General features: G+C 40.2%; 1 protein-coding gene across 1 annotated transcript in view; it reads right to left on the reverse strand.

The window, feature by feature from the left end:
* Tnks (tankyrase) overlaps window positions 1–21,529 on the reverse strand; it is a 194,778-nt gene extending 173,249 nt beyond the window's left edge. The window contains exon 1 of the mRNA XM_004666930.2: window positions 20,819–21,529. Within this exon, the coding sequence (XP_004666987.1) occupies window positions 20,819–21,497 (679 nt within the window). The 5' untranslated portion in view covers window positions 21,498–21,529. The remainder of the gene's footprint in view (window positions 1–20,818) is intronic.
* Between the last annotated feature and the right edge of the window lie 4,139 nt (window positions 21,530–25,668).

A 25,668-nucleotide genomic window follows, 5' to 3' on the forward strand; every position in this document is an offset into this window, starting at 1 on the left:
AGAAAGATTAAGGAAAACACTGACACTGAACTTTGGCCTCCAAGTACACAGCTTGTCCAGCTTTCCATCGTGGACTCTTCTGCAGCAGTCTCTAGCCTCATAGAATGAGAAGCTATTGGGTTTCAGCCTCTCCACTGTTGGGCTACCCAGCTCATACTGTGTAAACCACGCTAATAAATCCCCTTTATAGTGTGCATTTGTTGTTTCAGTTTTCCTCTACAGACCCCTGACTAATACGCCTATCAAAGAATCAGAATATAAATTTCTGCAATGTAAACTTAGACACAGGTAGGCAAACTGCAAAGTATGGACAAACATTTGCATATAAATCAATCTTAGAAGCCAGAGGCAAAAGGCTAACAAGACTCTTGAATTCTGCTACTAGTTTTCAGTTTTCCTTTCTTTATTTCATCAAAGAATTTGCTGTAGAAGTGGTTACTTTTCTTGTAGGAAGGAAAAGGCTAAATGTAATAATGAATATCATAACTGAAAAGAAAATGAAAAAGAAGGGAAATATCCATTAATACAAGAAAAAATGTCAGCTTATTTTACTTTAATGGTTAAATTATTCAATAAACGGTTCGAGGAAATTGGCTATCTGCTTAAAATATAACTATTAAAATATGAAACATGAGCTGGAGAGATGGGTAAGTGGTTAAAAGAGCTTGCTTGCAAAGTGTGTGGCCTGTGTTTAATTCCCCAGTACCCAAGTAAAGCCAGACGCACAAAGTGGCACATGTGGCTGGAGTTCATTTGTAGCAGCAGGAGGCCTTGGCATACCCCACTCCCCCCTCCAAATAAACAAATACTAGAAAGATTAAATAAAATCCTAAACACTTATTACATAGCAAAACAAATTCAAAATTATGCTATAAAATATTTATCACAATTTAGATATCTATACAATATTGGAACAGGAAAAAAAGCAGGCACAAAAAGAAAAACAATGAAGTCAATAAATCTGGTCATTTATAAATAAAACTGAAATACGAGGACAATATCTGCAATGACTATTTTTAAAACACAGTATAGAAAAAGGGAGGATAGAAAAATTTATGAAAAAGAAATACAAGTATTGGGGCTGGAAAGATGGCTTAGCACTTACGGCATCTGTGTGAAGCCTAAGAACCCAGGTTCAATTCCCCAGAACCCATGTAAGCTAGATTGCACAAAGTCACACAAGCACATAAGGTCTCACATGTGCTCAAGGTAGAGCATGCATCTGGAATTTGACTGCAGTGGCTAGAGGCCCTGGTGCACCAATTCTGTCTCCCTCATTTAAAAAAAAATACAATTATTGTTTGAAAGCAAAATTAATGATGTTGGTAATATACATGAAAACTTTTTTATTTTTTTAATTAAAAGACTATGCTGGGTGTGGTGACACTCGTCTTTAATCCCAGCACTCAGGAGGCAAAGGTAGGAGGATTGCCAAGAGTTCAAGCCACCCTGAGATTACATAGTGAATTCCAGGTCAGCCTGAGCTGGAGTGAGAACCTAACTCAAAAACAAAATAAAAACACCAAAAAAAAAAAAAAAATTAAAAGGCTAAGAAATGGGCTGGAGAGATGGCTTAGCAGTTAAGCGCTTGCCTATGAAGCCTAAGGACCTCGGTTCGAGGCTCGGTTCCCCAGGTCCCACGTTAGCCAGATGCACAAGGGGGCGCACGCGTCTGGAGTTCGTTTGCAGAGGCTGGAAGCCCTGGCGCGCCCATTCTCTCTCTCCCTCTATCTGTCTTTCTCTCTGTGTCTGTCACTCTCAAATAAATAAATAAATAAATAATAAAAGGCTAAGAAATATATTTTAAAAGGTCATGCTAGGACTATTCAGGTGCTCATATGCAGTAAGATAGTTAAGCAGCACACTCACACAGTAAAAGTAAACAAACTACAGCCTATCTAGGGATGTTGAATCACAATATAGTAACAACTACATAAGACCACTTTTCATATAAAAACAGACATCAATCATCTGTATATGACAGAGAGAGATCTAGTGATTCAAAAGACAGGGTAGGGCCTATGGCTAGCCAATGAGGTACTAATTCCTGATCTTGGTGCTAGGCATACCAAGGTGTGGTCACTGAAAACTTACCTTATTTTTTACATATTTATTGGTGCATTCCTTTGTGTATATACTATATTTCAAAAAAAAAACGATGAGGGCTGGAGAGATGGCTTAGCAGTTAAGGCACTTGCCTTCAAAGCCTAAGGACCCAAGTTCGATTCCCCAGTACCCATGCAAGTGCATCTGGAATTCATTTCCAGTGGCTGGAGGCCCTGGTGTGCCCATTTTTTTTTTCTCTCTTTCTCTCTCTACCTGCCTCTTCCCCCCCACCCAATAAATAAATGATTTTTTTAAAAAAACTATGATGCTACTGATGGTGGTGGCAAGGTTACGTTAGGAATATTAACTAGTAGACTATATTAGAAAAGGAAATTTAATAACATGTTGACATGCAAAAATCTCTAGGCTTATATGTAGAGCACTATCATAAGAACTTTCAATAATTACACAAACTCAGAATCCAGAGGCCCAATAACTAAAATCATAACCACCAAACCAGTTTCCTCAGACATAAAACTTACCCAAAAGACTCATAAATAGTATCACAATACTTTCTAATTCATAAAAGTTCATATAAACATTAAGTGTTCTTAACTTCATTAGTCTTGGGAGTCTGAGTTTCATGAGTCCTCAAACAAGAGTCTCAACACTTTTCATGCATAAAATTCCCCAGAAGGATCTTACAAAGAATAGAGCTCCACCCTTATCTTACTTATCTTACTCACTCAGTTCAGGGCTAGCAAGCTTTGCTGTCAAAGAGTATCAGGGTGAGGACTGAGAAGATGGCTGAGCAGTTAAAGGCCCTTACTTGCAAAAGTATTAGAGTAACCTGGGACTTGGTAAAAGTGTAAATCATTACTTCCATTCCAAACCAAATGGAAAGGGCGTGGGGAAGTGGCTCAGCAAAGTGTTTTAACAAAAGTTTGAGAACCATAGTTATCATGGCTTCAGGAAGTCTGTAATCATCTTAAAGATTACATGGAAAATTTTTGCAAATTTCCAGGAGAGAATGTCCACACCTTTCATCACATTCTCAAAATCATGTTAACAAAATTAGTAACGTCTTTCATTATTAGCTTAGCATATTTCAAGCTGTGGGTTGTGGATTCTTTATGGTCTGAGACCCTTACTGGAAGCAGGGAAGGGTATTGAAACTATTGGTGAAATTATACTAAGATGAACTTGATCTTCTTCACTGTCAATATAGTGACAATATGATTTTGTAACATCTTATATTGGTTATTTGGAAATTGTACTCATAGTGCCCTAGTAATACAAAAAGACTAATACCTCAACAAAAACTAGAATGACATCACAAACTGTACTATTTCAGGCATTGCATACACCTCGCACTCATGCTATTTTTTTAAAGCCCTACTTATTTAAGAATGTCTACCATAAAAATGTTTATGAAACATTAAATTCTAACCCCCAGAGTGTATCTGTCACAATGGTACAAAATGAGAAATACACAAGCACTTCTAGTGCTTACTAATGTAGGATGGCAAACTTGACAACTGTGTTAAATACAGTTTGGACATGTACACCTGGTGGGCATTTTCACCAGGATCAATAAATTAAACCTGTCACTTCAAAGGAAACGGATACTTGTTTCCAATGATTAAAAAAAAATGTTATCAAGCAAAACTGAATTCCTAACATTTACAAGTGCCATTCTAAGCTTAACAATCTACCAAGATTTAACTTTTCCAAGTTTGGTAATATTAAATGTGTTATTATAAACTAAAATATATCAATATTTGAAAGATCTGAATAGCATACTGATACAATACTTTCCAAACCAAAGAAAGGCTGGAGAGAGGGTTCACCAGTAAAAGGCACTTGCTCACAACGCCTGAAGGCCTGAGTTTGATTCCCCAATAACCACATAAAACCAGATGCACAAAGTGGCACATGCATCTGATGCATCTGGAATTTGTTTGCAGTGGCAAAAGAACCTGGCATGTCCTTTTTTTTTAAATTTTTTTCCTTTCTCTCTCTGTCTCCCCCCTGCCCCCACACTTGCAAATAAATAAAAAAATTTAAAAAATAGCCAAAATACATAAAGGCATTAAGACCCATTTCTGCAAAATAGACTTATTAATTTTAACAAAGCAAAGAACGAAAACTACACTACTAAGGCTTCCAATTCAACTGTACTCTTTAAGGAAACCACTACTAGCCAAGCACAGTGATTCACACAGTTAATCCCAGCACTCCAGAGGCTGAGGTAGGAGGAACATCATGAGTTCAAGGCCTGCTTGAAGCTATAGACTGAAGGCCAATCTGGGCTACAGTGAGACTGTGCCTCAAAAAGAAAAGGAGGGGACTGGGCATGGTGACACATACCTTTAATCCTACCACTCAGAGGCAGAGGTAGGAGGATCGCTGAGAGTTCAAGGCCACCCTGAGACTACATAATGAATTCCAGGTCAGCCTGGGCTAGAGTGAGATCCTTCATCAAAAAAAAAAAAAAAAAAAAAAAAGCCGGGCACAGTGGCGCACGCCTTTAATCCCAGCACTTGGGAGGCAGAGGTAGGAGGATTGCCATGAGTTCGAGGCCACCCTGAGACTACAGAGTTAATTCCAGGTCAGCCTGGACCAGAGTGAGACCCTACCTCAAAAAACCAAAAAATAAAAATAAAAAAAAATAATAAAAAAAAAAGAGGAGGAGGAGGAGGAAGAAGAAGAGAAAGGAAGAGAGGGAAAACTACTACTTTGTTAAGCTTAAATGTAGTATTAAAATTAAAAAGTTACCTGAAAATGGTATTAAACTATTCCTTCCCTTCCCAACATATTATCTTTTTCATGTACTTACATCCAAACATACCAAAATCATAATGGCAGAGAGAAGTAGATGATAATTCAGTTCCTCTTCTGTTCATGCAGGCATTAATCTGACTCATAAAGCACAAAACAATGCCTTTCTTCTCATCAGACATTTCAGACAGAAGCTTTTAACCATTACCAGTGTTATTGTCAAATAATGAAGTATATTATTTTTATTTCTCAATCTTAATTTATAATGCAATAAATTGCAACAGCACAGCCCACATTAATAAAAGGTCATACAATAGTGCTCTTTTTGATATTTTTACTTGTACATGTGTGTATGTATGCATGCATGCACGTATATGTGAGTGCAAGCACCACAGTCTCTTACCACTGCAAACAAATGCCAGATGCTCATGCCACCTTTTGCATTTGGCTTTATGTGGATGCTGGGGAATGAGCCTGGGTTCACAGGGTTTAAAAGCAAGTACTTTTAACCACTCAGCCATCTCCCCATCCCAGTAGAACTTTTTTATACATAGTATTGCTTCCTCCATTTTAATTGCCTACAGTTGACCACTGTCCCTAATGGAAAATAGATATGCAATGTATACATTTTAAATGATTCATCATTCTGAATAGCATGACTCTGAACTTTCTGTTCTATCTTGCCAAGGGACATGGACCATTCTTTGTCCAGAGTATCTAATCTGTATATATTACTATTGTTCTCTGTATACATTATCATTAGTCTTCTCAACTGCTGTGGTATTTCAGAGCTTAAGTTGAGTTAACTTGTATTTAATAATGGATCCAAAGTGCAAGAGAAGTTATTCAGATGTGTCAAAAAGCTGTAAGACGCCAATAATGGATTAGGAGCAAGGCAGTTTTCTTTTATCAGTACTCAGCTTGAGACACAGGCCCAAAAGAACATGGATGCCACCCTGCCCCGGCAAGATTAAAACTCTAGTCTGATTCAGTCTGATCGAAGATGGTCATAAGAACAGCTGCTTGATTCTTCACCCTTTTCTTGGGCTTGCTGCCGGGCCCTTTCTGAGTCTGCACTCTTCCTCAAGGCCCAGCAACTGAATCACGGTCCTTCAATACATTTGAACTTGGCAATGAGGCTCATCTGTATTGTACACCCTATGTATAAAAAGACCTGTTCAAGGTGCCAAGTGGATTTATAGTCTTGTCCTGTTGGGAACCCTCCTAACCAGGAGGCTTGAAAGCTTGACTGCTTTAACTTCTACTCTCTTATTTCTATTCTCTCTTAAAATCAACCTTTCATAATTTATCCATCTTCATGTCTGTGTTTTTCAATTGTTTGTAATTGCAGACAAGGAGTTGAAAGCCACTGCTTTGGTGGTTTATGGAGTTATTTCACAGCCACAGTTCAGAGCTCTGATCCCCAAACACTTTCACTTCTGTTAAATGAAAAGGTGAAAAGTTCTCAGTTTTGGAAGATTTTGAGAAAAGAGGAAAAGAAAGATGAGTCACATAATTTTTACTCCAGAGTATTTTATAATTGTTCAATATTATCGCTAACTAACTATACCTAATTTAAAAATTAAACTTTATGACAGGTATGTATGTATGCATGGGAAAATCACATACATACAAACGCACGCACACAAAGTCCAGACCAGCAATGTTCATGGTTTCAGGCATCTGTCTTGGAACCCTGAGGATAAGGGGGGAAGGCAACACTTTGAAGAGTCCTGAAACCAAAAAGCTTGAGAAACATTGCATTTTGACTGTAAGATGTGAGCTATTTTCTCCAAACTGAAGCAGTGCAGGGACAGAGGGAAGCTCTTTCCCTGTGGCTAGTTGTTGTGGTGCTAGGCTGTTTTAAAAGAATTGTTGTCAGCAAACATATTCAAGTTATGAACCCTGCATGCGATGCTAACAAAATGTCAGGCATGACTGAGACATTAGTACAATGGTGGCACAAATATTATGGGTACAACCAACTACTTTCCAGTGGGATTTAAGGGAATTCATGTTTGACTCTGTAAACCAAGGAAAGGACCTTTGGCTGATGTGGTGGTTTGACTCAGGTGTCCTCTATAAACTTAGGTGCTCTGAATGCTTAGGTCCCCAGCTGGTGGCAACTGAAGCCTCCAGGAGATGTGTATTGTTGGGGATGGGCTTACAGCTTCTCCTTGCCAGTGTTTGGACTGTCCTGTTACTATTGTCTAACTGATTTTGGCCAGGAAGGGATGTTCACCCTCTGCTCATAACATCATTTTCCCCTCCATCATGGAGCTTCCCCTCAAGTCTACAATCTACTAAACCCTTTTCTCCAACAAGCTGCTCTTGGCTGGGTATTTTCTGCCAGCAATGTGAACCTGACTGCAACAGCTGGCCCTAGTAGAAGCCACTGGTACTATTTTTGGCTAAACAGATGTGATGCACCAAATTGCCTTCTAAGCATTTATATTTATGACCATAAATGACTGCTGCCTCATGAAAGGAAACTTTTTTTAGTGGACAATGGTTACTGAAGAGACTCATAAGCAACTTAGGCTGCTGTTGCTAAGGCACAGTGACCCAATGCTCCACTAGAAATGGAAGAGTTAGAGTCCACCCTGAGACTACATAGTGAATTCCAGGTCAGCCTGGGCCACAGTGAGACCCTACCTCGAGAACTCTATCATGTCCTCCAAGGCCAGGGAACATGACAAGAGGGGAGGGATGGAATGGTAGGACAAAAGAAAGGCCTGGGGTAGTTTGTCACTATTTCATCTGAACTGAAATATTCCCTCCTGGAGGCTCAGGAAACTCACAAAAATGTTACAAGATTCATTGGTTCATAAAGCAGTAAACAAATGCTGGGGAACAGGAGGTTCTTTCATAGAGATGCCCTGAAACTTGTCCAGGGCTCTCCACTGATGTAGCTTTTATCAGTAGCTGCCTAAATTACCCAAACTCTTAGAAATAATCCCAATGAACTCATGTGTCCACAAGCCAAACTTGAATGGAATCATGCTCTTGCTGTGTGGTTGGTGCCCTACCTGGGGTGAGTAGATGTTTGACCACTTCTCCCCAGGACAAGGCACAGAAAAAAAACTTCCTCACAGACACGAAGCAACACCAATTCTCATCATCTTGCTCCTTACAGAACTATTTGTTGAGTTTTGTTGAACTACTACTATAAAACTTTAGTGCCAAAGCAGGGCGTGGTGGCGAACCCCTTTAACCCTAGCACTCGGCAGGCAGAGGTAGGAGGATCTCTGTTAGTTCAAGGCCACCCTGAGACTACGTAGTGAATTCCAGGTCAGCCTGGGCAGGGTGAGACCCTACCTTGAGAAAGAAAAAAAAAAACTTTAGTGCCTAAAACCTTAGAAACAGAAAAGTAGGGGAAAAGCCTAATATGGACTGGCACCTATAATCAGCACTCAGGAGTCTAAGATAGGAGGATCATCCTGAGTTTAAGGTCAGCCTGGGCTACAGAGTGAATTCCAGGTCAACCTAAAGTGGGATCTTGCCTCAAAAAATTAAAAAAATAAACAAAATAGTGTAGGGCACAGGCAGCACCCCATGAAATTTCCCCAATAGCAAGTTGCATCAAGCCCATTTAAATTTCCAAGGCCACATTTTTTTAAGTTATTTACTTATTTAGAAAGAGAATGAGTGGGACGGGGGATGGGGGGAGGGAGAGAGAGCATGGGTGAACCAAGGTCTCTACCAACTCCAGACAAATGTGCCATGGGTAATGGGCAACTGAAACTGGGTCCTTAGGCTTTGCAGCTAAGCACCTTAATCACAGAGCCATCTCTCCAAGCCCCTCAAAGACACTTTTTAAATGGTGAATTTCACACTGCCAGAGAAGGACTACAGTCATTCAAACACTTGAGAATTGTCAGAATAAAAAGAAAAACATGTCATCAACATAAATGCGAAGATTCATTGCATTAATAGACTTATTTTCCAAATTTCATATTGATAAAACTCATTTAAAAATGAGGTCTATGCTAAAGGACACATTTACTATGATACACCTTTATTTTTCATTTGAATTGTGGCAATATGTACATTACATAAAATTACCGTGTGAAGCACTTTAAATGTACAATTCAGTATCAAAATTACTGTGACTCTACTTACTGCTAAAAAAATGTTTCATTTACTGGCAAAAAAAGTTTTTAGTTTTAATTGCTTTACTGTGTCAAAATATGTAACAAGATTTATATTGATATTCTCATGTACTCCGTTTGTGTCTGCTTTCATAAAATGCCAATAAAATAAGTTATACCCCCCCCCATTTTAAATTTTTTATGGGTATTCTCTTGTGGTGAGGAAGAGGTCAATGTTTTTTACTAGTTTGCTCTAAAAATTAGTTAGAATGGAATTTCCAAATGAGAATATTCTCATGCAAAATAGAAAAGCTTGGCATCTCAAGATACTTCTTTAGAAAATAACTAAAGTGTATTCATTAACTGCAATCCCATGTCTTTCTCTCCCTCCCTCCCTCCCTCCCTCTCTCTCTCTCTCTCTCTCTCACACACACACACACACACACACACACACAAGTGGCAGTGAGGACAAATTTCCATAGTCAATATGAGACATCGTAAACATTTGGAAAAGGAGGTTAGCACACCTTATTAACAAGATGGATGGTAATGTCAAAACGGTTCCCCTGAAAAGCAGAACTATAGCGAATGAGGGCACCTGATCCACACTTTACTTTTCTCGAAGTGGAGTAGCCAACTACTACTCATCAGGAGGGTTCATCTACCTGATAATAAGATTACAGCTTTAAAATTTTGGGATCAATCAACAAAGTCAAACACCTTTTTTTTTTTTTGTCAGTTTAGCCTTGATATTAACAGAAATCATCGGCTATCAAATGTTTCACTTAAAAGGAAGAAAAAAAAACTACCATAAAAGAAGCTGCAAGTCCAAACAACAGCTGCCACCAAACAGCAATTTGGTTACACCAGAGATTTTGTTTTGTTTTGTTTTGTTTTTGAAGTAGGGTCTCATTTTAACCCAGGCTAACCTAGAATTCACTATGTCATCTCAGGGTGATCTCAACTCATAGAGATCCACCTCTGCCTCATGTGTGTACCACCACTTGCGGATTCAGAGATATAATTTTATATAACAGTATTTCTCCTTTTCCTGTAGTATACAAGAAAAAGATGTATTTGTTTACATTAAATGAGGAGCTGATGCTCAAAAAAAAACCCGGCTAAGGTCATGTTGCTTTAATTCTGTAGATATTCCTGAACAGGCCCAACACGTGTCCACAGAAGAAGCCATCAACTCTGCGCAAGTAAAGCAATCTTGGAGATCTGATGAGGCTTCGCAAGGAGCACACCAAACCACAGGGCTCAAACTTCCTTGGTTACTTACAATGATTTCTAAAAACCCACGCCTGAAGTTAGTTATCCCAGGCATCTAGATTTTGCAAAACTCATCCTAGTCAATTTTTAGGAGCACATTATCTTTTACCAAGCAATAAACTAAAGACCATTTCCAAATGTTTCTTGCATGTGCTTCATCTGTTTAAAGAGCAAGTAAAGCCCCCTCAAGGGAGGGTTTACCTCAGGTTCACACTCCCAGCCCTGTTCATCATGACTAACAGCAGTTCCCAGTATGAATCCAAAGAAATTACATGCGTTATCTCAGCCCATTTTCTGCTATTTCAAATAATCCCACAATTGTAAATAAAAATTAAAATTTTAAGCAATACAAATGTATTTGGCTCACTATTCTGTAAGCTGGGAAGCCCCAACTGGTAAACACCTTCTTGAAGGGCAAGGGAGCACACAGAAGCCCAAGATGAAGAGGAAATGGACCAAATCCACCCTTTTAGGTACAATGCCATTGCCAGCCACTCCTTTAATGACAACACTAGTCAAATCTCACTACTGGGCGTGGTGGCACATGCCATTAATCACAGCACTTGGAAGGCAAAGGTAGGAGGATTGGCATGAGTTCGAGGCCACCCTGAGACTACATAGTGAATTCCAGGTCAGCCTGAGCTAGAGTGAGACTACCTTGGGAAAAAGAAAAAAAAAAAAAAAACACTCAGGCTCTTTACCTCTTTCCCTTCTTCTCCCCTGTCTTTTCTCTCTTTCTCTCTCTCTGTCTCTCAACTCTATACCCCACCCACCACCCTGCAGCACTCACCCTGCCGTGCTGGAATCCAAGGCCTTCTACATGCTTGTCAGAAACTTTGTAACTGAGCTGCACCTCCAGTGTCTCCTGTTAATATGGTTACTATAACAATGTGTTGCATCTCCCAAGGTCAAGGCTGTATCTTAATTTCTTGAAATTATCTCTCACAAAACATATTGCAAAGAAACTTCAAGATGCCTAACACTGGGAAAAAATAAGATTGATGATATTTATTCCACAGCCCAATGCTATAATGAAATATATTTTCTCAGATGCATTTACCTTCCTTGCTTACTTTTCTACTCCTAGGCTCTAAGGGTAAAATCTTTTTTTTTTTTTAACAGATTCATGCCCATAACATGGCCCTTGATGATATGCTTTCTATCACCCAGCTGTCCAGAAATAATAATAATGATGATGATAATAAAATAAAAATCAGTTCAGGTCTGGCTCAAACACTTGACCTGAGATGTATTTATTCATGGGGGTGGGGAAAGAAATGCCCAAAGGAGAAAAAAAGAAGGAAGATTAAACCTACTAAAGATGCCTTTGGAAATACATTATGAGGAAGAAACTTCATCTATCTATTCTCTGTTCCCAGAATGTCTCTGGGTTGGATTAAGGATCTCTACTTGTCACAGATCTACATACACGATGGGAAAAAAACAGTGATGTTTCTTTCATATTTTCATATTTCAAATGCTACTACTTAAAAAGAGATAACCCTGCCCATCTGTGGTGGTTTGATTCAGGTGTCCCCCATAAACCTAGGTGTTGTGAATGCTGGCTCCCCAGCTGATGGATATTTGGGAATTAATGCCTCCTGGAGGGAGTGTATTGTTGGGGGCAGGCTTATGGGCTTTATAGCCAGTTTCCCCATGCCAGTGTTTGGCACACCCTCCTGTTGCTGTGTCCCACCTTACGTTAGCCAGGGGGTGATGTCCACCCTCTCTCTGCTCATGCCATTGTTTTCCCCTGCCATCGTGGAGCTTCCCCTCGAGCCTGTAAGCCAAAATAAACCTCTTTTTCCCAGAAGCTGCTCTTGGTTGGGTGATTTCTACCAGCAATGCGACCGAGACTGCAACACCATCTTACTGTGAGACCTCTCTCTTCTCAACCCAAGTGCACTTTCAACAACATCTCAGGCCCTTATTTTTACCCTTGTAATGACTTAGTGTGATGGTCAATCTCTTATCAACTTGACAGGATTTAGCATCATCAGGGAAACAAATTTCTAAGAATGTCTTGAGTGGTGTTCCAGATAGTTAACTGAGCGTGGAAGTCCCACCCTAACTAAGCAAGGAGCTATTCCATGAGCTGGGGTCCTGAACTAAATAAAAAAGAGAAAGCGAAGGGTGCACCAAGCATGCATCACTCTCTGCGACTGCACTGTGGATTGCATTTAATCGGCTGTCTCCAGCTTCTGCTGCCATGCCTTCCCCATCCGGAGGAACTATAACCTTGAACTGTAAACCTTTCTTTGTATTTCATCATCAGGTATTTTTTTGCAATGAGAAAGTAACTAATATATTTAGAATTAATTTCAGTATTGAGCAATAGAACAAACAGAGGTCAAATGCATGTAAAATTCTTACAAGAATTTGTGCAAAATAAAATCCTTGCAGGGGGTTCATATATACCAGAAGAAAATGCCTATTATAGACAGGAAAAGTATCAACGATTACAATACTTGCTAAAAGACAATATAAAGAACAGCCTATGTGTAAGTCAAATAGATGCCAAACTCAGAAAATTTAACTCAAAATAAAAGAACTACTCATTACAAGAACAAAAAACTAAACAAAAAAGAATACCCACATGTATACCACCACAGACAAGGGATGTTTCGTGCCCAAAGCCAGCCAACTATATAACCAGTGGACCAACTCTGGTCCATCCTGCTTTCTGATGTATTTATTATCCATGGATATAAAACAAGTGCTACCTGTTAATGTACACAGAGCTTCTTGGCCTGTGCCTAAGAATCAAGGAAAATAATAAGAGAAAAAATATATAAAAAATGAAGACAGGGCTGGAGAGATGGCTTAGCAGTTAAGGCATATGCCTATGAAGCCTAAGAACCCCAGTTCGATTCTCCAGGTGCCATGTAAGCCAGATGCACATGGTGGCATGTGTCTGGAGTTCATTTGCAGTGGCTAGAGGCCCTGGCACGCCCATTCTCTCTCCCCCCCCAATAAATAAATAAATAAAATAAAAATATTTTTAGAAAATGAAGACAAATATTGATTAAAGGATTAGGCTGCCACTAAGGCCTGGGGAGAAGGTGGAAGGGCATATTACATTGGTTAATGGGCACAAAGTCTGTTTAGAATGATGGAAAAGGTAACGTTGAATATACTTAATGCTCTCATTTGTAGACTTAAAAATAGTCACAATGATAAATTTTATGCTATGATATTTTCATACAAAAAGTAGAGTTAGTGATAAATTTAGAAGACAAAGTTCCAAAATACATGAAAGCAAAGAAAAACACCAAAAAGTAGTTGAAAAACTTTTCTGAAATAAAAGATCTTAAATTATGCAGAGATACATACTGAGCTTGAGAAAACTTACCTACAGGCACTAACATCAAGACACACTTTAGTATAATAGCTGGATTTCAATGAACAAAGAAAAATATCCTTGGGACACCTAAGTTTTTTTATTGTATTTTTTTAGAAAGAGAAGTCAAAACAGCTTAACATCAGACCTTTGTTTTTTTGTTTGTTTTTGTTTTTCAAGGCAAGGTCTCACTCTAGTCCAGGCTGACCTGCAATTAACTATGTAGTCTCAGGATGGCCTCGAACTCACGTGTTCCTCCTACCTCAGTGCTGGGATTAAAGGCGTGCACCACCACGCCCAGCTTCATCATTGTTTTAACAGAAGAAAATACTAAAGGAAAATAAAAATTAGAGATAAAGGTAACAATTGCTACTGACATCAAAAAACTTCAATAGCACTGTTTTCAGGTCAGCATTCTGAGTAAACTACTGAACAAGTGAAAAACCACCAAAATGAGAGATACCACCCTATGATAAATGCAGTGAGAATTTAAAACAGAAAAAGAAAAGCAGTTACAATGATTTCTCTATTGTTATATAATGTATCTTTCCAAATTTCAGTGGCTTAAAATTGGTCTGGAGAGATGGTGAGTGGAAGTGCCTGCTAAGTGAACAGGAGGGCCTGTGTTGGGAAGACCAGCCTATAACCCCAGTGCTGGGGAGGCAGGAACAGAGTCCCTGGGGGTTGTGCTCTGGCTTGACTAGCCCATCAGCAAGCTCTGGGCTCAAGTGAGAGATCCTGTCTCAAACAAACAAGGTGGACAACAACAGAGGAAGGCATGTGACATGGACCTCTGGACGCCACATGTCCATGCACACACGTGTGCACCGGTGCATACACACATATGCAAAAAGAAGAATCCACTCACTGCCAGGCGTGCTGGTATACACCTTTAATCCCACCACTTGGGAGGCTGAGGTAGGAGAAATACCATGAGCTCAAGGCCAGCCTGGAACTACAGAGTGAGTTCCAGGTTAGCCTGGAGTGAGACCCTGAGGGGAGCTGGGGAGGGAGCAAACAAAAATATTGCAAACTTTAAAAGATGCTGCAGTGGAAAAGTTAGATTCAGACATGTAATGCACACCTATCCCAGCACTGGGGAAGGTGAAGCAGGAAGATCAACAACTCAAGGTATACTAGACTACATAGTGCGACCCTGGAGCAAAAGGAAAAAAAAGCTAAGGTTTAATATACCATTAAAAATTATTTTTCATAAATTAGGATAGCTCTAAATGTAGTGTTAATAAAATCTACAGCAGTGTCATTCCTGTTTCTATCTCATCCAGAGCAACTTCCAATTCTGCAAACTCCACTTATGCCTATAAAAGTATACCATTTTTACTTTTCATATAGTATTTTACTGTATCTTTTCTGCATTTAGATCCACAGACACCTACACACTGTGTTAGTACTGCCACTGGTATTCAGTATGGTTCTACCAGTTTGTGGCTGAGAAGCAACACAGCCTGGGTGCGACTAGGTGCACTACTCCGTGTTTGTTAAGTACACTGTCATGTTCACAATGAAATCAAATGACTCTGTCGTAAACAACACATACACGTGTGCCTTGTGCAACCCTCTCCTTAGCATGAGCTACACTGGACCACAAGGTTACCACAGGTGGAGGGTGATCTTTAGAAAGACTCCAAGTTCCATTTTAGACACCCTCTCTTCCTTCCTCCCACTTGCTAGCTTGACTAGTCTTCTGAGCTGCTCTATGAAACTGAAGGAGACCTCAATCCAACTCCCTTCAAGAGACTGCATCTGTTACCAAACTAGATATTCATCAACCCCAAGGCCCAGTAGTTCTAACACTATGTATTTGTCCAGGGAAAGAAAAATCTCTATCTACACACATAATGATTAAGAATCTTCTCAACAGCTTCATTTATCATGGCCCCAAAGTGTGGTTGTACAATGAAATCTACTCAGCAATGGATAAGAATTACTGATATATATTACAGAAAGAAAAAAAAAGCTGGGTGTGGTGGCACACGCCTTTAATCCCAGCACTGGGGAGGCAGAGGGAGGAGGATCAGTGAATTCCAGGTCAGCCTCGGCTAGAGTAAGACCCTACCTCAAAAACCAAAAAAACCACAAACAAAAAAAAATCCATAATGATGAGTAAAAGAAGTCTGACAGAAAAACTGTGAACACTGCAGGATTCCACTTTCAGGAACTTTAAAAACTTTTCATCTCTGAAAGTAATACTCTGAATGTCTGGCAACTGTCTTGAGGTCTGAGCTCCATAGGTGTTTGTCATAGCTCAGTGCATGTACAAGAGACTTACTAGATCAAATGTTAAAACAAAACTGCAGAAAGCTGGAGAGATGGCTTGCCTGTTAAGATGCTTGTCTGGAAAGCCCTTTTTTTTTTCCTCTTTCTTTCCCTCAGATAAATGATTAAAAATACTTTTAAAAACTACAAAGATAAGCATCTCAACTTTTTTATACATGCGTAGGCGTTATGCATATTTGTGAGTGTGCACAAGCCAGAGGACAACCTCAGATGTCACTCTCATTAACACTGTCTACCTACTTGTGAGATGGGGTTTGTGGTTGGCAAGCAGATCACTAATTCTGCTAAACTTGCTAGCCGGCAATACCCAGGAACCCTTCTGTCTCCACCTCCCCAGTGCTGTGATTACAGGTGCACACAATACCTGGCGCTTTTACATGGGTCTTGGAGATCAAACTCAAGTCCTCATGTGTGCAAAGAAGCACTTTACCAACTGAGTTGTCTCCCTGGCCTGTATGTCAGTTTCTTTAGGGCAGCTGTGCAAATGCCTGCAGTTCACGCTGACACGTCAAGAAAGACATACATAAAAGACTATATAAGTAGACAGTGTATTACACAAGCTTTCTTAATTATTTAACAGTTTGCTTGTTACTAACTTATGGTGGAGATGCACATATATTATTAACATTTACATACTATCTTACAAATAGCTAACTTATTCTTTAAATCATTTGCTTATGAAAAAGTGTCAACACAAAAGAGACACTTCATACATCCCATGTGAACTTTTTTTTAAAGGTTACTGAAGGAACATGTAAGGTTGTAAGAAAACAGTAGGAGAAATAATTCCATTTGTAGTAATAATTTTAAGTATAGAAAGGAATTTGTCAAGCAAGTTTCTATCTTATATGCTAGAGTTGGACCCTTCAGCCCAGAGGGAGGACACGGGCTGGAAAGCATCAAGGAGCTGGTTTGGTAGACATCACTGCAATCCCAGCACTTAAGGCAGGGGGAGATCATGAGACCAACTTGACCTAACAGCAAGACGCTACCATAAGCACAACCAGAAAAAGCACAAAAAGATTCCTACTACACAACTAAAGCATTCTGACTCATTTTCTTAACCATTAAATGGGTCACAGATTAGAGGGCACAGTGTACTTTACTAGAAAAAAAGGTGCTGGCAAGAAAAGAAAAAAGACATTATTATAATTGTGAAAAACCAGGACCCAGAATGAGTTGAGTAACTACTTTAGTATGTACTATAGGTAGTAGGTACCAACCAAATGCAAAAACAAAACCGGTACACATACTTGGTTACTTTTGATACTGAAATGCCTCATGTTATGCTAGTTAGCTGTCAGGAAGCCTAATTCAAAATTCTTCAATTAAAGTCATTACTACAAAAATCCCAAAACTTTTTTTTTTTTTTTTTTGGTTTTTCGAGTTAGGGTCTCACTCTGGCTCAGGCTGACCTGGAATTCACTATGTAGTCTCAGGGTGGCCTCGAACTCTCAGCGATCCTCCTACCTCTGCCTCCCGAGTGCTGGGATTAAAGGCGTGCGCCACCACGCCCGGCTTCCAAAACTTTTTTTTAATATTTATTTGTTTATTTTTATTTATTTATTTGACAGAGAAAGAGAGAGATGGGCATGCCAGGGCCTCCCACCACTGCAAACGAATGCCAGATGTGTGTGCCCCCTTTTGCATCTGGCTTACATGGGACCTGGGGAATTGAACCTGGGTCCTTCGGCTTTACAGGCAAACGCCTTAACCGCTAAGCCATCCCTCCCCCCCAAATCTCAAAACTTGTTGAAACCCATTTTTAAAAAAACTCTTCTGAACTTTTCTATAAAAGGAGGTCTCATCAAAATTTTATCAGTCCTTTAGTAAAAAGACATCCCTTGTAGGAACTGAAGGAAGAAGTCACTTTAAATTGATACTACTTCAAAAGTTTTCAGTACTCTACTTTCAACAACAGAAAAGATTTTATCTGTACAAGACTCACATGAACTCTAGTCAATAAAAAAAAAAAACTGAACCATTAGGAAGATTAGAAATAGAATTTTGAAAAGCATTAGTATTTTTAGAACTTAAAGTTTAAAAAAATGTACAATTAAGGTTCTTGTAGAAAATGCACAAAAAGAATCCTACTCTACAAATGACGCATTCTGACAAATTCTCTCATTTTCTTACCCACTAAATGGGTCACATTAATGAAAAATGAAGATTGTGTTCTCAAGTAGAAAGGATGAATCCCTCATTAATACAGTTTCTTTAAAATTCTACAGATAAAAAGACTATGGCTACGTTTCTAGTACTGTACATAAAGTCATAAGCATTTGAATAAAGTTTAAAATGACGAATAAGGTCATTTAAGATGGGTTTCACTTCATGTTACAGCACTGCAAACTCACTTTGATAGAACTACAGGTATTAGTTAACATCATTCCTTCCAACATTTTTTGGCTCACTTGGTCTCACCTTTTAAATTCCTGCCTTCAAACAAACAAAAACATAATTAACAACCCCTGTTACACACTCCAAAAGTCAGTGCACTATACTTTTCCTATACTCTAGGTTACACTCTATGTGGGGTTTTGCCACTGTTCTTTAGACTCCCTCACCACACAGAAAACTATGCAGTTAGGAACGACCTTCCACACCAGACTTTTCCCCATACTTCACACCTGACCTATACATAGTAAATATTTGTAGAACAATGAACTATAATATTTACTTTTCCATCAACAAGATTTACCAGTTTCCTACCTCCAAAATAACTGCTCCTGAACATTTCAATGACTATATAATAACCAAGTCAGCTAAGTACTCCTATGAACTAACTACTCAGCCTGCATATAATGAAGACTAGATTTAACAAAGTCTTAATGTTATGCATACAAGCATGACTATAGGATGTTATTTTTTTTTAATCATGAGGAATTTAATGGTTACTGTTCTCTTTTCCACTTTATAACTGAGCTAACAAAGTTTTTCTTTAAAAAGAACAGATCAAAGGTTAGTAATTACTTTGGTAATTAAAACATAATTACAGAGCCATTTCACTGTTTGTAGCCTAACTTACTTTCTAAATACGAAAATTAACACACAAATAAATATCATGAATAATTGTAAAGAAGTATGGCAAGTGATAAGATTTGTAAAGCAAGGTATTGATCAGATTTGGTTGCAAAGATAAGCGACCTCAGTTGATATGTAAACTAAGACTTTCATTCAGCTAAAGGAAAAAGTAGCCAAGGGTAGTAACACAGGCTTGTAAACCCAGCACTTGGGAGGCTGGGACAGGAGAATCCAAAGTTCAAGGCTGGCCCCATCTCAAAAAAAAAAGTGGGAAAAGGGCAAGAAAAAAAAAAGCTATATCATAAAAAACAATAAAGCAAGCAAAATCCTTGAGTGAATATCTAGTTAGATGAAAGCCTACTTGAATCAATTCCCCATGCTCCGACCAGTACCATCTGCATGTCTGGAATGCATCCAGTGACCTAATAATGACTTTGTTTTTCTTATAACTGTCTATGACCCATTCAAGGATTCCAAACACCATTTGCAAAATGAAGTGGAAGATGATATAAAATGTCATAGCACTGCACATGTACAAAGGGAAGGTCTGGTTTCATTCAACTGCATATGTATGTGATGATGGAAAATGTATTTCTAATATGAACTGCAATTAAAAAAAATACGTGAAAACTACTCTTGTCTATAAGCCCCAAGCTACCCAGGTATAGATTATAATAGTTTAAGGTTGACTTCACATGCTCTAAATCAAGCTATCTGAATCCACATCCAAGCATCACTACTTCCTTAGTGAACCTGGACTATTTACTCAGTTTTACAAATTTTTGAAATGAGGATAAATATGTCTGCCAAGTTTTTGTAAAAATAAATTAAAATACATCAAGCTCTAAGCAAGTGTTTTACAGAACAAATGGAAGGAGCAGCATGCATTGAAAGGTAGACCGAGGTGGAGACCTAGCTCAGTGGTAGAGTACTTGCCCTGCATGAATGAAGCTTGACAGCATCCCAAGAAAGCACACAAAAGATCTATAGGAAGAAACTGAACAGAAGGTATCTGGTGTATGAGTAGGAAAGGGTGCCTTTTCAGGTAGTTTCTTTCTGAGCTATTTGAAGTGTACAAAATATTTGTAAGGTACACACTTTAAATGTTTACTAATGTTTCTAAAGATATAAACTTATTTTTATTTTAAAACTATCAACAAGGCTTGATATTATGGTCCTTTTGTTTTAATCTAAATTTCTATTTTATGAAAAACTGCTTCTAAAAGAAAATAATCAACTATTTGCTCAAAAAAATTAGCAAAAAATAAAATAAAACGTGGGGGTCAAAGTTTAGGAATCTGCACTTTTTTGGAGACTTCACATGCCAGAGACTTCCTAGTAAATCCTTAGGCAAACTTAGGATATCATCTTCGTTCATGAAAACCTGAGGCTGAGTTACAGCAAGTAAACAACGGTGTCCACAACTTTCAAGCCACTACTTCTTCCCCTCTCTTTGGTCAACTCCCTCTGAACTGCAGACTCCTTGGAAATGCGGTAGTTTTATAAACTCCACCTATGTCTTTCACTGGGTTTCTTAAACACTTGTTGAGTTACATTAAACTTTTGCTCTGTAGAGTCCTGAAAAGATACACGGTGGTAAGAAAAAGAAAAAAAAAAAATCTAGCACACAGAAGACAATGCTACTTTAAAGTTAAAGCTACCCAATCGAAAGTGTTCCCTACACACTCGGAACTGAAGAAGTTTAAGCACATCCATATCCGGCGACAATTCCCAACATGAAATTCTGCAATAAAAAGTATCCCGGTGCAAACACAAAGAATGGATTCACACATCCCCTTTCCAGTCGGGCGCTAACCAAAGAAAGGAACTGCTTGTCTTCCGGTGAGGTGTTAAAGAACCCTAACCACGCCCCCGTTTGTCCCACCACCGCCACTTCTCTCCTGGACCACTCGCCCTCCCCCACCCCCCCAAAAAAAACCCGCGGAATGGACACGGGCCTCACCTGCGGCGAAGTGCAGGGGAGAAGACTTTCTGCCGGCCATGTCCTTGGCGTTTACGTTCGCGGCGTCCACCAACCTCTTCACCCGGGACACGTCCCCATTGCGACAGGCCTCCAACAGTTCCCGCAGGGCGCCGCTCACGGCCGGGACCCCCGGCCCGGCTCCCGCAGCCCCGGGCCCCAGAGCTGCCGTGACGCTCCCTCCGGCCGCCTCGGGGCTCTCGGCCAGGCTCGAGCCCGGGGAGGATGGAGAGGAAGAGGAGGAAGACGTCGGGGAAGAAGTGGACGACGGGGAATTGTTAGCGCCGCCGCCGCCACCGGCGGGGTTGGGAGCGACCCCGACCGCAGCTGAGGCCGACGTGGCCGGGACCACGGCGCCGGCGACGGCCGGGCACGCTGCGCCGGTGCTGCCGCCACAGCCGGGGCTGTCCACCGGGTCCGGGGATCGGGGCCTGTCGGGCGGGTCCCGACTGCCATCCCCCTCCGGCAGCGCTAGGCCGTGCCTCGGGGAGGCGAAGGGGGCCAGGCCGCCGGCCGTCGGGGAGGCCGGTGTGGTCCCCGGGGCCAGGCCCGGGCTGAGGGGCGGGGGAGGTGGCGGCGGCGGCGCCGAAGCCCCTGGGGCGGGCTGGAGCTGTTGTTGATGATGGTGGTGATGATGCTGTGAGCGACGCGACGCCGCCATCTTCCGACTCCCCCAGCACTGTCACTGCGGCAACGGCCCCAACCGCCCGCCCTCACTTCCGGCCTCCCGACCAATCAGGACCCAGCACACAGGAAACGATACCGGACGGAGTGGGCGGGGCCAGGGCGAAGGAGGGAAGTATTGGGAGCTCTGGGAACGACCAGCGGAGAGGGCGTGGCCTTGTGGCGGAGGGGCGGGCTTTGAGACGCCCTGGCGGGCCGCCCCGGAGTTTTGAATTCTGCAATGAGCCACGGTCTGAAGGGGTAACTTCCTGCAGTTCTCCCTCGGCCTGTTCGCTCGGCCTGCCCCATTCTGTTCCCAGACCTCTTGTAGTCCTCCACAATCTGCAGCTGAGGTGTATAACTTGGCAGAAGTATCCGGATCCTGTGTCCTCGCCGGAAATATAAAACTAATAGTACCCATCTCACAAAGTACTCTCAAAAATGCACAATTACGATTAGCACATTGGGAACTTTTAAAAACAATTTGTGGGCCGGAGAGATTGTTCAGTGGTTATAGACGCTGGCTTATTAAGGTGATGACCCAGGTTCGATTCCCCAGTTCCCACGTAAGGCCAGACGTACAAGGTAGCACATGCGTCCCAAGTTCATTTGCTGTGGCAGGAGCCCTTGACTTGCTTATACTCACTCTCTATGTGTCTCTGTGTCTCTCCCTCAAATAAATAATAGTTTTTTAAAAAAAAAAAAAAAAACAACTCAGTCTGTTTGGTTCTCTCCTTCCTCCCCACCCCCGCCTGGTCACAGTGACCCATGGAGACCCTTTAATCTTCCATATTACATTTGTGCTTCATAGAGTAGAAAGGAATCTACACATATACTTAGTAAAGAGCTCAGTTTGTTCTGTGTTAATTTCTGGCCCAAGTGGTGCTGAGGGAATGCAAGACTCAGTGGCTCTGGGCGTATACAAGCCCATCTACCCAGAGATGATAATAAAGGGAAAGTGCCCAGACAATATGGACAGTAACAACAAAGCTAGTCACCTAACCAGAGGGACAAGACTGAACATTAGAATGATTGTTCTCATCCCAGTAAAGTGTTCTAGCTAGAGATAAGGTATCAGGATGATCTCTAGAATGTTAATCCTCTGTTTTCAGATTGCTGGCTCTCTGAATAAAGTGCAGCTTAAACATTTAATTCCTGTCTCTACCCATTGGTGTTAGTGGTTACAGGCTACAAGAACTCTGGTATTGAAGTTACCTTTCCTCCCCTGTAAGTTTCCTCACTCTATGTATGTACTTTGTCAACGCCCCATGTTCAAATAGTTTTCAGATTACCAGAACTAGAATTCAAGCTTTGCCATTTTTTAGCTGTCTACATATGAGCAAGCTAATTAACCAAGCGTTGTTTTCTGTAATACTTCAATAACAATAGTTCAGTAAATACTTATTGACATTATATTTCTTTTCTATTTTACCTTTGTACTTTTTAAAAAGTTTCTTACGTGTGTGTGTATGTGTGTGTGTGTGTGTGTGTGTACGCACACACGCCAGGGCCTCTTCCTGCTGCAAATGAACACCAGATATTTGCTCCACTTTTTGCATCAGGCTCACATGAGTGGCTTGGAAATTGGACCCAGGCTAGCAGGCTTTGCAAAACAAGTGCCTTTAATAACTGAGCCATCTTCACAGCACCTATTTTTGCATTTTTATTTCTCACCCTAAATTTGGCTCAACCAAATATGAATATGTCCCTTTCTTATTAATTTTGCTTATCTTGGCCTCTCCCCTTTCATTCTTCTCACTCGATTTGCCTCTCCTCTCCCAAACTGAAAGCCTAATTGCTATCTATCATGCACCTTTAAAATTGCTAGTAAACCAGGCAACAATATACATTCTCCTGGTTCTGAAGCATTTCTTCTGGCCCAAATGATCTTTTATTACACATGATGGTCTAATTTACAGATCTTTATGCATTTCAAGGAACACATGCAGGCATCATTAATAGAAATTTTGGGGTAAATTCTCCTGTTGTTCTCCATGTGATGTTAGCAACAAGGTGATGTTCACCCTCTGCTTATACCATCATTTTCTCCTGCAATCATTGAGCTTCCCCTCAAGTCTGTAAGCCAAAATACCAACCCCCAAAAATAGAAATGTCAATAGACAAAACTCATATTTACAAAAGTAAACATAGAAACTTACTTTGTTTTGGACTATGACTGTGCTTATTACTACCCTACATTTAACTCCTCATCCAAAATTCAAAGAGTTTAGTCAGCCTCCTCCCCCGACCCCAAAATGTAGCTGAAGCATTTCTGCACATGGGGTTCCATAATCTAGTTTGTGCTAGTATTTCTTCTAGATTTATAGAGTATTCTCTGGAAGATCAAAGTAAAGACTGGCTGTTTAGTTGCATGTTGGATCTTTTGCAAGTCTTCAATGGACTTCAACGGTTAGGTGATTGCTATGAACCTTGAGGTACATTAGGATCCAATTTCTGTGGGATCTTTATTTCTTTTACAATGACCATGTGGATTTCCAAATGAGAAACAGAACAGACAATAAGACTCTACTATCTGCGATAGTCATGGTCCCCACCAAACAAGAGGCTCCTCTTTTTCATCCCAATTTGGAACTACTTTTGATGACTTCGGAGTACACAGCCAGACCAGCATCACTCTCTGGAAGCTTAACTTCCAAATACAGAGGAGAGGACAGCACTGGGAGGCGGCAGGTGAATCACCATGATATGTATAGTTTGCTTTCTGCCTCCTGATGGCCAGTTATTCATAGATTACAGAAGGAACTAATGTTCAAGCAATTTCATGCATCTATCATGTTTGTTTATCAATACAAAATAAATAAGAACATCTCTGTTGGAAAGAATAAAAAGACTGAATTTCCTGAAACTACTAGTAATGCATCCTGAAAGTGCATTCAATCAAGTGGAAACTGCTTTTTTTTTCATCCTCAGTGGAGAGTAGTAAAGTGCTTAACATTAAGTATTTATAAAGCTTATGGTCTTATAAGGACTAATGTTGAGCTCTAAACATGAAAGGGCAGATATCACTATCTGATCTGTGGTTAAACATAATTCCATAGAGATACATTATGCCATAGTAGAAAGAGCAGAACCTGGAGTCAAACAAACTTGGCCTTGAATCACATCCCTGATGGTTATTAGTTGGCTAATCTTGGTAGATAAGCTTCAGCTCTGTCAGTCTAAGAATCTGACTTTATTAGAGCATTGACCTGAAGATTAAAAGACTTGGGTATTTTGTAACTCTGTCTCAAATGTTAGTTCTGTTCTCCTACATGGTATAGACAAAATGTTAACAACTTATATTCCATATGGATAACTTCCTGTTCTCAACTTGTTTTATGACAAAGAGGACTGGGGAAAAATATCCATTATTTAACATATAACAGATTCCTTAAGCAAAAAAAAAAAAAAAAAAGGATTTTTTCCTTCTTTTGATAATTCAGAAGTCAATAGAAGACCTGACATTCTCTAAGAATTGTTGAGACACACAGTGACAAACTACCTTGTAATTTTCAAAAATGCACAAAAATAATGTACAACTGCTTAAAAAATGTGAGTATACAGTACTCTGTTGCAAGGTCATGCTGCTGAAACAAAAAACTAATAACCCAAAAGGAATTCCATTTCTGGACCATGTTCTGCCATTTAGGTGTTTGTCCATGGGAGCTACAGGAATGCTCTTTGAGAATTAGACAATCATAAATTTGTGCAAATTCCATAATTCAGTTAGAAGTAGTATGGTTATTCCATCCATATACTTCCCATTGATCAGCCCAGATCCACGCTCATTGGTAGTATTCATCCCTTCTAAGTTCAGTTCTGCTTTAGCACCTTGTGCAGATGCTCCCTCTGGAAATCCAACAGCACAAAGCAGAACTATAGTTTAACCAAGGCAGTGTCATGTTTGCACCTTAGCCTTAAAGGAAGATGAGCTATTCTTATGTCAGAAATGCCCATGACAGCATGGGCACAGATTTCTCTATAAAAGGGTTAAACTCAGGACTGGAGAGATGACTTATTAGTTAAGGTACTTGTCTGTGAAGCCAAAGGACTAAGGTTTGATTTCCCAGTGACCACACAAGCTAGATGCACAAGGTGGTGCATGCATTTGGGGTTTGTTTGCAGTGGCTAGAGGCCTTGGTGCACCCATTCTCAATCTCTCTCTCTCT

This window comes from Jaculus jaculus, chromosome 9 (genome assembly GCF_020740685.1).
Source record: "Jaculus jaculus isolate mJacJac1 chromosome 9, mJacJac1.mat.Y.cur, whole genome shotgun sequence".
NCBI classification, from domain to species: domain Eukaryota; kingdom Metazoa; phylum Chordata; class Mammalia; order Rodentia; family Dipodidae; genus Jaculus; species Jaculus jaculus.